General features: G+C 52.9%; 1 protein-coding gene across 6 annotated transcripts in view; it reads right to left on the bottom strand.

Moving 5' to 3' along the window:
- Positions 1 to 1906: 1906 nt before the first annotated feature.
- Positions 1907 to 11984, bottom strand: part of GATAD2B (GATA zinc finger domain containing 2B) — an 83827-nt gene continuing 73749 nt past the window's right edge. For all 6 annotated transcript variants that reach the window (XM_043535627.1, XM_037882639.2, XM_043535626.1 and 3 more), the window contains 3 exons: positions 10797 to 10907; positions 9699 to 9816; positions 1907 to 8907 (listed from right to left, as the gene is read on the bottom strand). In XM_043535627.1, coding sequence (XP_043391562.1) covers positions 8774 to 8907; positions 9699 to 9816; positions 10797 to 10907 — 363 coding nt within the window. In that variant the 3' untranslated portion in view covers positions 1907 to 8773. The remainder of the gene's footprint in view (positions 8908 to 9698; positions 9817 to 10796; positions 10908 to 11984) is intronic.

Genomic DNA, 11984 nt, shown 5'->3' with positions numbered 1-11984 from the left:
CTAGCTCCTCATTTCTGTGTAGTTCCCCTTTCTGAAGTTAAATGCTACAGCGGTGGCCGCTGTGGTGTTTTTCCTGCCACAGGGATGTTAAATTTAATTATATGATGGTCACTATTACCAAGCGGTCCAGCTAGATTCACCTCTTGGACCAGATCCTGTGCTCCACTTAGGACTAAATCAAGAATTGCCTCTTCTCTGGTGGTTCCAGGACCAGCTGCTCCAAAAAGCAGCCATTTAAGGTGTCAAAAAACTCTCTCTCTGCATCCCACCCTGAGGTGATATGGACCCAGTCAATAGGGGGGATAATTGAAATCCCCATTATTTATTATTATTATTATTATTGAGTTTTTTATGTTAATGGCCTCTCATCTCCCTGAGCATTTCCCAATCACTATCACCATCCTGATCAGGGGGTCGGTAATAGATCCCTACTGCAGAAAGGGAGAAAACATCCACATGTCCGCAGGGCAGAGCTGATAAATTCTTCCACGCAGCTTTCTGAAAGAGACAGTTTGAAATTGTCCGAGTGTTTTGGTGCAGGGCGTTTAAGCCGCAGCACACGGGAAGGGAACGCCCCTTCCTGTGGCCCTCGCAGCTACGGGGAGTAAAGACAACAAAGGGTTAAAGCCTAAATGTTTCAATTCAGCCCAACCCAACTTTTGCAGCCCTGTGGTGCTGGACAATGGCCCTGGGCTGACAGGACAGGGCTCCTTCAGCACAGGTCTTTCCCAGCACAAGCCTGAGTAACCCAGTGGCATGGTTAGGCCAGTTGTAGGTCTCTCCCCAGCTCTGTGGCACAATCCAGCTGTAAAAGGAGAAAGATGCAGGTGTCTGAGCAGGGGGAGTGGAGTAGCAGAGAGGGCAGGATCTGGGACACCTGGCTCAGCTGTTCATGCCCTTTTCTCCCCCGTGGAAACCTAGTGGCAGGTTTAACCTTACAGTGACTCCAGTGTTTGGGGCTGGGCTGGCACAGGAGTTCTAGCCAACAGTCAGGCAGCAGTGAGGGCCATGGTTATGTCAGAGGAGGGCAGGGCCAGGGGGCCACCCCTGCACTCTTCACTGCCACTTCCATTTGGGTGCCATTCTCCCCTAGGCTCCTGGCGGCAGCCCTGGCTAAAAGGTTGGTGGTTCAGTGGTCGGCTCGAGGCCCTTCACAGACAGGAAGGTGAGGAAAGATGTTCAGATGTGTCCAGGATGCTCCCACAGGGATCTGGGTCAACACGGGAGACGAGGCTCTTGGTCCTGGGGGTGGCAGTAATTTGGTGCAACCTGAAAAGGCTTTTCCATCTCTCCTGCTATTTCCATAAGGCACACAATTAGCCTTTGGAACTCATTGCAACATGTCATTGAGATCAGCTGTTAAAAAAGGCATAAAGGGAATCACCCAACTAGAAGAATATCTAGTTATAACAGTCGAACGGCAAACAAGGATCCAAATGTTCCTGCTTCAGGACATGAGCCAATCTCTGATCGCTGGTGCAAAGCAGACATTTCCCAGGGAAAGGCAGGCAGGCCACAGAAAGGGGACTGCTGTCTGGCAGGAAATTGCAAGATTTTGAAACATGGTTTAATCCCAAATGGGGATGAAGAGTCCACATCGGCATGGCCTACATCATCTTCTGCCTCCTCTTTCTCGTTTTCGGCTACCACAGGAGCCTGCCCCCCCAAAATATTGTTTTTTATTTAAACAAACAGTTCTGTCATTTCTCACTAAAACTGATGAATGGTTCATGGAAATAGATTTGAATCAGTGTTTTCTGAAGGAAAAACAATTCCAATGGAAGTGTTTCCATCAGCTAGAGGAGCATTGACATGTTACAGGGGGCCCTGCTGCTAAGTGAGAGCTGATCTCCCACGCCCCCTCTGGGACACCACCCAACCCCAAATGCAACGCACCAGCCGCATAAAAAGTTATAAATCATTCCTTTCTTTATTAAACATAGCTTGCAAGTGATAAATATTACAAAGTTTTTTTTAATCCTTTCTCCAAAAATTAGCTTATTATTTTTAACCAGTCACTGCATAATCGCTCGGCAGTATTTAAACAGCTTTTTTTTTTTAAACCAGATTTCAAAACACAATGCAAAAAAAACTTAAAATTGTGCAAAAGGCCTGGTTTCCCGCACCCCTCACCTCTCGATTAGCTAGGCTGCAGGTGTGAGGCTGGGATCCCCTCGCTTTGCCACGCTGTATCCCTTGCTATCCACCCAGACTGCTCCCTCCCCTCCCAGCTCTGGGGGCATCACTCAGTGAGGATGAAGGTGCTGTGCAGCCAGGAACCAGGGCAGAGCACGGTACCAGTGCCTTTGCACAAACTGTTTGGGGGATGGAAGGCTCTGCTGAGAAGTTGGATCTTGGATCCAGCAGCACCGCTCCAGGGACGTCGGGCACTCAAGCTGGTGACTCCAGGCCCTGAGCAGCCAGACTGGATGTAGCTACAGAACAAAGTTTGCAGAAGTGGGTAGCGATTTTGCGTGCCCAGTCTGAGATGCCTTAAAGGGGTGTAGACTTTCAGGAAGGGCTGCCGGAAAAGCCAGGCCCCTTTGAAAGGCTCCAGTTGGGCCTCTAAAATCACCTGTGAAGATTTGGGCTACACTTGAGGTTGCAGGAAGGGACACAACACCTGGGCCAACCCTGGGAAGATGTTGAGAGGTGAGGCGGTTTCTGCTCTGAAGTGTCCTGCTAACTGGGAGCCTCTCGCTCCCATTCCTGAGCAAAGCTTGACTGCCTTTCCCTCCGTCAGAGCTAGCCACAGCTAGATAGAGCGAGCCGGATTCCAGCCTGGCTGGAGAACTCAACCTCCCGCTTGGTTTCAGCCACGCAAACTGGGCGCAGACACAGCGAGAACACGCTGGACGGGGAGGGCAACGACCCAGCTCCCAGTTTCTGAATGAGTTTAGCAAGAATTGCTGATCTGGAGTCTTTCCAGAGCAGAGCTGCACATGCTGGTGACAGAGTGCAAACAGCTGCTGCAAACAGAAGTCTGCTAAATGCACTGGAATTGCCTCTGACCTCCTAAATCACGCTGGTGCAGCCCTATGCCCAGACTGTCCCTATCACAGCACCCTGAGGGAACGGGGTCTGCTCTGGAGCTGCTTAGCCCATTTCTGAGCCAGCAAGTCACCTCATTCAGTGTAATCTCTTGGCCACATGAACAGCTGGAGGGGCTCAGGGTGTTTGTGGGAGGGAAAGCACGGAAGTGAGACACTAACACACCCTTCCCCATTCCCAGAACAGAAAGGGGCTGTAGCTTCCCACCCCGCCCAGTCCATTTCAATCCCCTCCCGTCATGCACAGACGGCTGGGGCAGCCTTCGCTGCTGGTACCAGGAGCCCACTCCAGGAAGGGGCTCAGTCTCTTGGTGTTCCAGTGCCATTGATCAGCTGGGAACCTGCCAACACCAGGATGCTTGTGGAGAAGCTTGTGGGTGCATGTGCGGACGTGGAAGGCTTCAGAGGAGCCAGGAACTGGCAGGCAGGGGTAAGGGGGACTGGAGAGAACAAGCCATTGCCAAGCCCTGCGGAGCAGACACACCACACAATGGGCCACTCTGCAATGTTCTACGGGTCCCCATTTTGCCAGGCTGAAGAGAATGCTACGGCAGCCCTAGCACGATGCTGCTCACCCCATGGGGATTTGAGAACAGGTGCAAATGGTGAGAGGGTTTTTCCAGCAGGGCAAAGGGTAGGCGAGCAGGTTCTGAGCCTGGGCTGGTCGGAGCAAGACCCACCAGGCTGCACCAAGAGGAATGCACCCAGCTGGGGTGAACGGGAGTCTTCAGGCAGGGTCAGTTGCACAGAGCACTACAAAAAGAGTGTGCAGGGAGTGTAGGTGTCAGCTGGCTTAGACTGCAGGGAGAAAGACGAGAAGCCGGGACTCCCAAGGGCTCTGGATCTTACAGGTGCCATTTGCTCTCTCAGATGCACACAGAGAGTAAGACACTCGGAACCCAGGGAAGGGTTACACCAGCACCTAGTGCCAGCACCTTTATGTCTGACCAACAACTGCTTACGCTGCCCCTCCCCAGGAGGGGCTAACGACCACAGGAATCCTGGGGCAGCCGTTCTGAGAGCAGCCACAGTCGCACAGTACTGGAGACCACGCGTCTCAAGCTCTTTGGATTGTCATCGCTGCTGGGAACAGATGTTTCTCCCTTCCCCAGCAGCCGGTCCGAGAAGTTCTATCATTTCATCCTGAGGCCCTGCCTGTTTTGGGCTCTGCTGAGCGTCTGCACAGGCTCTGGCAGACAGAACATGAAGGAAGCCGCACACCGCAGGTTGTTATAGATGTATATTGTATATATGCCAATGCAATAATAAAAACAGTGCAAATACAATTACAGTTCATAATACTTGTCCCCACCCCGGTCCCACTCCCCAAGATCCGGATGCTCCCCACGGGAATGCACCACCACTGCGGGTTAGAGAGACATCACGAGCTGTAAACCTAACGCTGGGGGAAGAAACTTCCTGCCTCCACTGCACTAGGGGGTGCTGGTAACTTGTAGGGTCCTTCTTTGTGTGTGTGAAAGGCACAGATTTGGGAGGTGGCAATTGCCACCAGTGCATTTCTGCAGGCTAGCAGTTCCCGCCCGGACAAGAGCGCCAGCCCCTGGGATCTTCGCCCTCTGCAGCCATCTGACTTCGCTTCCCTCACCCACCCCCCGGAAACCACCCCTTTTGCACGTTTCAGGTCATACACAAAAGGTCACACTACAAAAGGACGTAACAACTTTCACAATATCCATGGCGAGGCTGTTTTTTTGTTTTGTTTTGTTTTCTACACAATGTACAATTGTTTTTAATGTGTCAAGAAATAGCTTATATACACGAATGAGTCCTTGTTATAACATTTCGGCCGCAATATCATAAGCTAATTAAGATCTTGTCAGGGTGGGTGAGTGGAGGTGGGTGAGGGTTAGAGAAGAAAGGGGGAGGGATGGGTTATGCCTTTGGAGGAACAAAAAATAAAACCCCACTAAGCGTTCACAAGCAGCTCTACATCTAGCTGTAAAAGAAAAGCTAACCGAAGCGGGGAAAAAAATCCCTATTTCTGTATCTAAAAAAAGAGACGATTTTCTACCGTACATCACATCCATAAAGGGGGAGGGGCACTTTACCAGGGATTGGGAGTGGTCGCGCGCTGTGGTCAAGACAAAAAAAAATTTAAACCTGTGCAGATCACAGACAAAGCAAGCATCTTAATTCCCCTTCGACACGGAGATCAGCAGGCAGAGGGGTGGGGTGTCAAATACTGCAATGAACCAAACTGCTGTCTGTAGAGTTGGACATTCCACCATCCCCAGCAGCAGTGCAAGGGTCTAGGCAACAGAAATTCCCTGGGGATTTAACGAGACGAAGCCAAGGAGATTCCCCAGTGGAATGGGTAAGGTGCCCAGGGCAGCAGGAGTGAAGGATGGGCTCTGATGACTGGGGGATGGAAACAGCATTGAAACACAAAGCAGGTGCCCAGTTTTTGGTGCTCCCAGGTTTACCAACACGACCTGGCACCTGCCAACTGCTGCTAGATTGCTGTGCAGTGAACCCAGCCCAGGGCCCAAAGGGAGCATTTGCTCTGTGCTTTCTAACTTGGGGTACCCCTCTACGAAGTGTGGGAAGAACCCTGCTTGTTGCAGGAAGTGTTTACAGAACCAAGGAACAAAACCCCAGAGATGAGGTTCAGCCCCCCAGTCCTGCTGGAGATGAGAATTTCTGTTTCACGTGAACAGCTGGGGCTGCACGCAGGGAGAGCGCCCCGCTAATGGTTCCCTCTCCCCTTAGCACCACAGAACCCATCAATGTGCGGACACACACTTCCAGGACAAGAGTTGGGGGAGAGGGGGGATTCATGAATGATTTTACAATTCAGCAACCGATCGGCAGGAGTGTGGAACCACGGAGAGAGGGGAACTGGGCAGTGAGCAGAAAACAGCTGCGGGCCGAGTAATACGACTGGCTCCTGTTGCTGGCTAGGGCTTGAAAACAGCTCACAGAGGACATCAGCCAAAGGGAAGGAGCACCTCGAGGCCACAGCCAGCAACAGACGGGCCAGCAGGGCTCTGAGCAGGGCCTCACCTGTCTCAGTAAAGACACTGTGCACCTCCAGCACTTGACCGACACCCAGCAGCCCACACAACCCCCTTATGAGGCAGGAAAGCATCACCTCCAATCTACAGCTGGGGAAAGAGGAAGGTGAAGTGACTTACCCAAGGCCACAGAACTGGGAGTAGAACTGGGGAGTTCCTGGCTCCCGGACCCATGCTCGGACCATGCTGCCTGCAACAGAAGCAGGTCAGCCTTCACTGCACTGGGTCAGACAGGGTGATCTGCGAGGCCCGGGCTGCAGGACGGAAATAAATCTATAAGCAAGCGACAGGGACGTTTTCTTTCACCAACCACTGCAATAATCAACCTGGGGTGGTTGGGGAACCCTGATCCCCTTCCCAAGAAATTTCACTTAGCACCATTATTGTTAACTTGCTCTCCGACAATTAACTAGTGCATCAGGCCCCAGCGGCAGGGACTCATTAAGTATTGCACATTTTTAATGTTAATCTCAGCCAATCTGCTTGGGCCACCTCGTACCTCTCGGTAACACCCACTGGGGGAATGGGGGCAGGAGACAGCAGGACAAAGCCAACTCCATGTCAAGAGGCAAGTGGTGGTGGTGGGGGAACGAAGAACAAGCTGATAATTTCTCGGCTTTATCAAAGGAGAAGAAACAGTTAGTCAGAGTGCTCTCCTCTAAGCACAGCAGGTTGATAATCAACGTCCCAGTGGGTGTGGGAGAGGAGTGCCACGCCAGCTAAACAGTGAACCACAAAACAAAAGAAAAAAGCCACTGCGCGTTCCACTACTTTCCAAAAAAATCCTTCACCTCTGGAGGGCCCCAGGCACGCATCCACGCCCCTCGTTTATTAAGTGCTCACTGAATAGAGGGAGTGGGGTGCACCGAAGCAAAGAGCGGGGAAGGGCCTGTTGTACCAGCACAGCCCCCTCCTCCCCCCACTTTGAGATGATCAGGAGAGGGAGAGGAGAAGTCTGCACAGGAATCGGAGTAGGCAGGGAGGGCCTAGTTCTTGCATTGATACAGACCCTCCTCTCCAAAGACAGGGGCAGGCGCGTTGTGCCTCTTTGGGAGAAATCCTGCTAGCTTTCAAAGTAAAGGCATCAGACCTCCTTCTCGGCCGCTCGGCAGCTCTCCATGCAGACTATGGCAGTTCAGGTATTGCAGCCGCAGCTATCACCCAGAGACGGGGGGACAGAGCCGACAGGAGCCCAAGTGTCATGCTGAAAAGAAGGGTGCCTCTTCCCAGACAGCACGTACTGCTGGGCACCCCGACAATGACACTCCATGCGAGTGGCGACTTAGCACTTCATTGCACAATTAATGTTCCATCAGGAAACGCTGTCCAAGGAGGGCAGGGTTTTTCAGAAGCAGCAAATCAAGCATATTCGCTTCGTTTTGTAACAGTTTGACCAAGGAGGTTCCCCCCATTAACATAATTCAATCAACAGCAAGCGGGAAGGCTCCACACCAGCATCCTGCTCCCAAGACTGCAGTTCTGCTGGGCCTCTTTCCAGGGTACTGGCGAGGAGGTGGCGCCCTCTGCTGCCAGGAGATGGTTCTGCTCTTTCCGGGTTCAGGTGCGGGGCGTCTTGAGGCAACGGTAAGTGCAAATAGAGCGATCTGCAGACGACGACTCTCAGCTTGCTCTTGCTTTGGGTTTGCTAACTCAATCCAATCCAAGCTCCTACCACAGCTCGGTCCACTGTGCCCTGCAACACTCTGTTTGGCAGCTGCTCTTGAGAGCACAACAGCATGGGGGCACGGGGGGGGGTTCAAAAGGCATGAGGCCACTGTGCCCTTTGGTAGTTCATCACAGTCCCTTAGAGAACTTCAACTTCTAAACAGGGAGCATCAGAATTACTGGGAGACGGAAACACACACATGGTGGCAGCACGGGTCAGCTCCATTTCTGCTGCACTGCATTACGGAGTCTGGTAGCCCAGATGCATCAGCACAACTGATGGGATTCCCTGGCACAACCCATCAGCCCTGCCATCCCTTGCACTGCTCTTCAAGCACAGAGATCTGCATCCAGCCACATGTGCACTGCACTGAAACACAGCTCCTTCACACACGGGGCTGCCTTCCTCCAGGGAAAGGCATCATGCGCCACTAACATATGCACGTGGGCCAAGCTATTACGGACCAACCCCCCAGCGAGATTCAATTGGACGCACCCACAGAACTTCTGTCCCTTACCTCTTTTGGTGAGCAACTCAAAGAATGCAAGTCTTAATTCGCCCTACTAAGTGCATAGAACAGCTGTCCAAACGCCAGCACACGGCCACCTCTCCCCCCTCTTCCCCTCGAGTCAGCACTGACCACCCTGTACAAATGGTCACTTGGAGTAGAGTGGATGCTCTTAAAAAAAATCTCTGGAAAGGAAAAAAGTTTAACCATCCATTTAGCAGAAGGAAAAATAAAACAATTAAAAATTCTATGCTTTGTCATTACAAAAAATAGCATAAAACGAGCATTAACACATGTATAGTGCTGATTTCAAGCAGACAATTGTCCTGACCTCGGGCAAGGGGAATGACCTCACTGCTATAGAAAACCAAAGAGAAGAGTTAGGTTTGGGAAAGGACAGGTCGCTGAAGTTTTGAAATGTTTTTTGTGTCTTTTCCCCGTGTATCGTAGGCACCAGTACAGGCACTGCATGCGACAGAAGTGGGGGCGGGGGGGGGGGAAGGGTCAATAGGCGTTATTTCTGTCCGCTGATGGACTGCGATATAGACCGGGGTGGGATCATATCTAAAAGGTATTCCCGCTGCCGGTCTGCCAAGCTCGATGCTTTGTGGCCTCCAATCCCAGCATTCAGGTATGCAATGTTAACACCTAGAGGGGAGAGAAGAGCAAGTGGGGACAATTACTCCTGTAACACACGTGACACACCCAAAACCACCCCGCCCTAGAGAGTGCAGAGGGGGCCAGCTTAATGGAACTCACGCCATCGACTCTTACTGCCACTCCCTGAAAGAGAAGGCTCCACGCCCCACCCACACAGTACAGGTCTGTCCCCTACACGAGTCAGCATCCTGTCAAGCCACAAGGCTTCCACGCCTTCCTTTGGGAGCATGCACCAAGTCAGGAGCAAGTGTGTGCCAGGAATAAATGACGGCTCTACAAGGTCTCTATTGTCCTTGACCGATCATCATTACACTCAACGGTAATTAGTACAACTGACCCCCCGCCATTTGTTTTAAAGGCCATTTGGTTACAGAATCAATGAAAACACAGGCCTAGCCTTATAATACAAAGCTACTGTCCCAGAAGGACACACAAACTGTGATGGGCTCTCTCGTGTTTGTCAGAGCACTGAGCAGCCAGCCAGGCAATATTAGCACCTATGCAGGGTCTCTAACTTCCATGCACGTGACAGACATGAACCTGTCCTCCCATTGACCCTCAGGTCAGTGGAATTATCTGTTTTAGAGATGGAGGAACTGAGAAGTGCAAGCTCCTGGCCCCGGAGCAGGTCCCCGTCACTACAGTGAGTTCCTCCACTCAGGCCACTGGCCACGCTCTGAGGAGAGGACTTCCAGCCTCTGACAACGTGGTTAAGGGTCTTAGTCTAGTCTGCAGCCCGGCCTCCCCTTCCCATTCCACAGACCAACGTTTGACGTTACCTGGCATACCGAGGAGACCACCCGCAACAGACAGCTGTGGCGCCTGAGCGAAGTTGGACAGCATCGAGCGGGCAGAGGTGGGGATGCCACGCTGCAGAGTGCTCTGGGGCTGTGAAGCCTGCGGGCAGAGAGAGCAAACAAGTGGAAAGTGAGCAGTACACACACACACCCCACCTTTTCCAGAAGCAGCACCAGCGAAAGAGCAAGGGCCACGAAGGGCTCTGGCCATAATCCACACGTACCAACACACACATCCTGACCCAAAGCCCAGCTCCGGCATGGGGAAGTCAGGCAGCTTTGGTTTCACCAGACAGGGACAGGTGATGTATTCAGAGCTCCCATCTCTGTTGGAATGAAAGGCAGGAAGGTCCCAGACCAGTGTCAGAGCAAAACGGTGACCAGCCTTGACAGGTCATTGACCGTCTGGCAGTAGGTGCTAGTGGAAATAGCAAGTGGGCAGCAGCCAGAGACGAGGGAGGGACTGCTCTCTGCCTGCATCCACCATCCTGAAAGCCCAATGCTTGCCAGTGATTGATTTCAGGCCTTAGGCAGCCTTAGCAGGCTGAGAGCTCACTCCGGTGCCTGCTCCCCCTGCTGGCTGATCTGGGAGCGACAGGGGAGGCGACAGAGGGGGTTATACGCCTTCCTGGCAGATGGCGCTGAGGTGCCAGGGGAGCACCGCAGGGCAGGCAGCTCAGGAAGCTGTCCCCATCATCTCTGCTTGTAGACCAGGTGCCACCCAGACTCAGGATCACTGCAGTAAGTCTGACTGACTACCACAGCATGTGAACGGGGGAAGAATTATAAAGGGATGGTAATATTGAGAGGGAAAGGGCCCACAAAGTACAAGGGATGGATGAGAAACGGCCCCCCGCTGTTACAAAGAGCTGCTTAGAGGCGACAGGGTAAGTCTCAAGGCAGGCTGGCTGCTGCCTCTGGTCTCACACAGCACTGCAGAGACTCAGCACCCCCGCTGCATCGGCGTGGGCTCTGGCCATCCGGACAATGCATTCCACCAACTGAAAGGGCTAACCCCTCCCCTGCCATGGCCACCAAGAGGCTGGCGGGCCGCTGTCTCACACCGCTGGAGCTGCTCACCTGTCGGAGTGTGTGGTGCCTCATGATGGTCTCCTGTTTGCCGACACTGGACACGGCAGGAGCTGCAGTGGGAGATAAGGCTGCCTGCTGCTGTAGCCTCTGCTCAATCTCCTGCAGGAAGCAGACGCATTTTAGAGCAACACACAAGGGGCCAATTTAGGAGCATTTACCCCAGTGGCTATTGTCAGTGATACGCAGGAACAATTCCTTCTCTGGGACCCTTATGCGCAGCAAGGTCAGTGTATGGCAGAGAGAGTCCCAATTAAATCTGCTGCCTATGCTGGGGGGCTGGGGAGGGGGTAGAAGAAGTGCCAGGGAAAGCCAGCCTTGGGATCCTTCTGCCCTCAAAGCAAGAGGAGCATTTAGGCTCCTTTCTACATGCAAGCTGCATGTGATTTGGTTACTGTGGCGCCCTCACTGACCCTCCTCTTCCTCCCATTGCTCCCAACACCCCTCTGCCTGAATTGTTGCCCAGGGTCTGATGTTTGCCGGAGATTGTAAACTGTCCATCTAGGTCTGGAAAACGCCTTGCGTACCAACAGCGATACACAAGGACATCTAATCAGCTCTACCCAGAGCAAAGGGCTTCTCAGTTTAGTCCGCAGTGTGGATTGCCGGACGTGTGAGAGCAGACCAGACTGGCACTAGAGGGGGCATCTTAACCTACACCCCCCAGCCTGGACCAGGACAAAGGGGCTAGTTGGAGTCCTTGCAAAGGAGGTGGCTTGCAAGGGCCAGGCCAGCAGAGGAACGGCATCAGGGGATGTTCCCAGTATTCCAGCATTCCCACCCCACAGGGGTGGAGTCACAGATAAGCCATCCCGGTGGATCTGGGCAGCCCAGAGGATGTGGGTCAGGGCAGCCCATTAGAGACCCACTGGACTTTAGGAGAGCTTTTCAAGGAGTGCCCAATTCCCACTGGCCTCCACAGGGGCTGGGCAGCTACCGCCCTCAGGGGGAGCCTTCCGAAGGCACAGAGTGACCAAATGCTCCAGCTCAGAAGTAGCTGGCAGTCTGTCCATTGCTGAATTACACATTCCCTGAGCCACGAGCTGGGCCACAGGCCACTTCCCTCATGGGCCTCAGTTGACTGAAGTCTGTTCACCTTGCCCCAAGTACTAAGGGAGGGAGGGAGAACTTAGAGTCTCCCTGACATCAGGGCAGCTTCTCCCCCTGCCCTTGTTCTCA

This window comes from Chelonia mydas, chromosome 24, assembly GCF_015237465.2.
Source record: "Chelonia mydas isolate rCheMyd1 chromosome 24, rCheMyd1.pri.v2, whole genome shotgun sequence".
Taxonomy (NCBI): domain Eukaryota; kingdom Metazoa; phylum Chordata; order Testudines; family Cheloniidae; genus Chelonia; species Chelonia mydas.
Note: the sequence above shows the minus strand (reverse complement) of the source record. Positions and strands in the feature narration are given on the sequence as shown.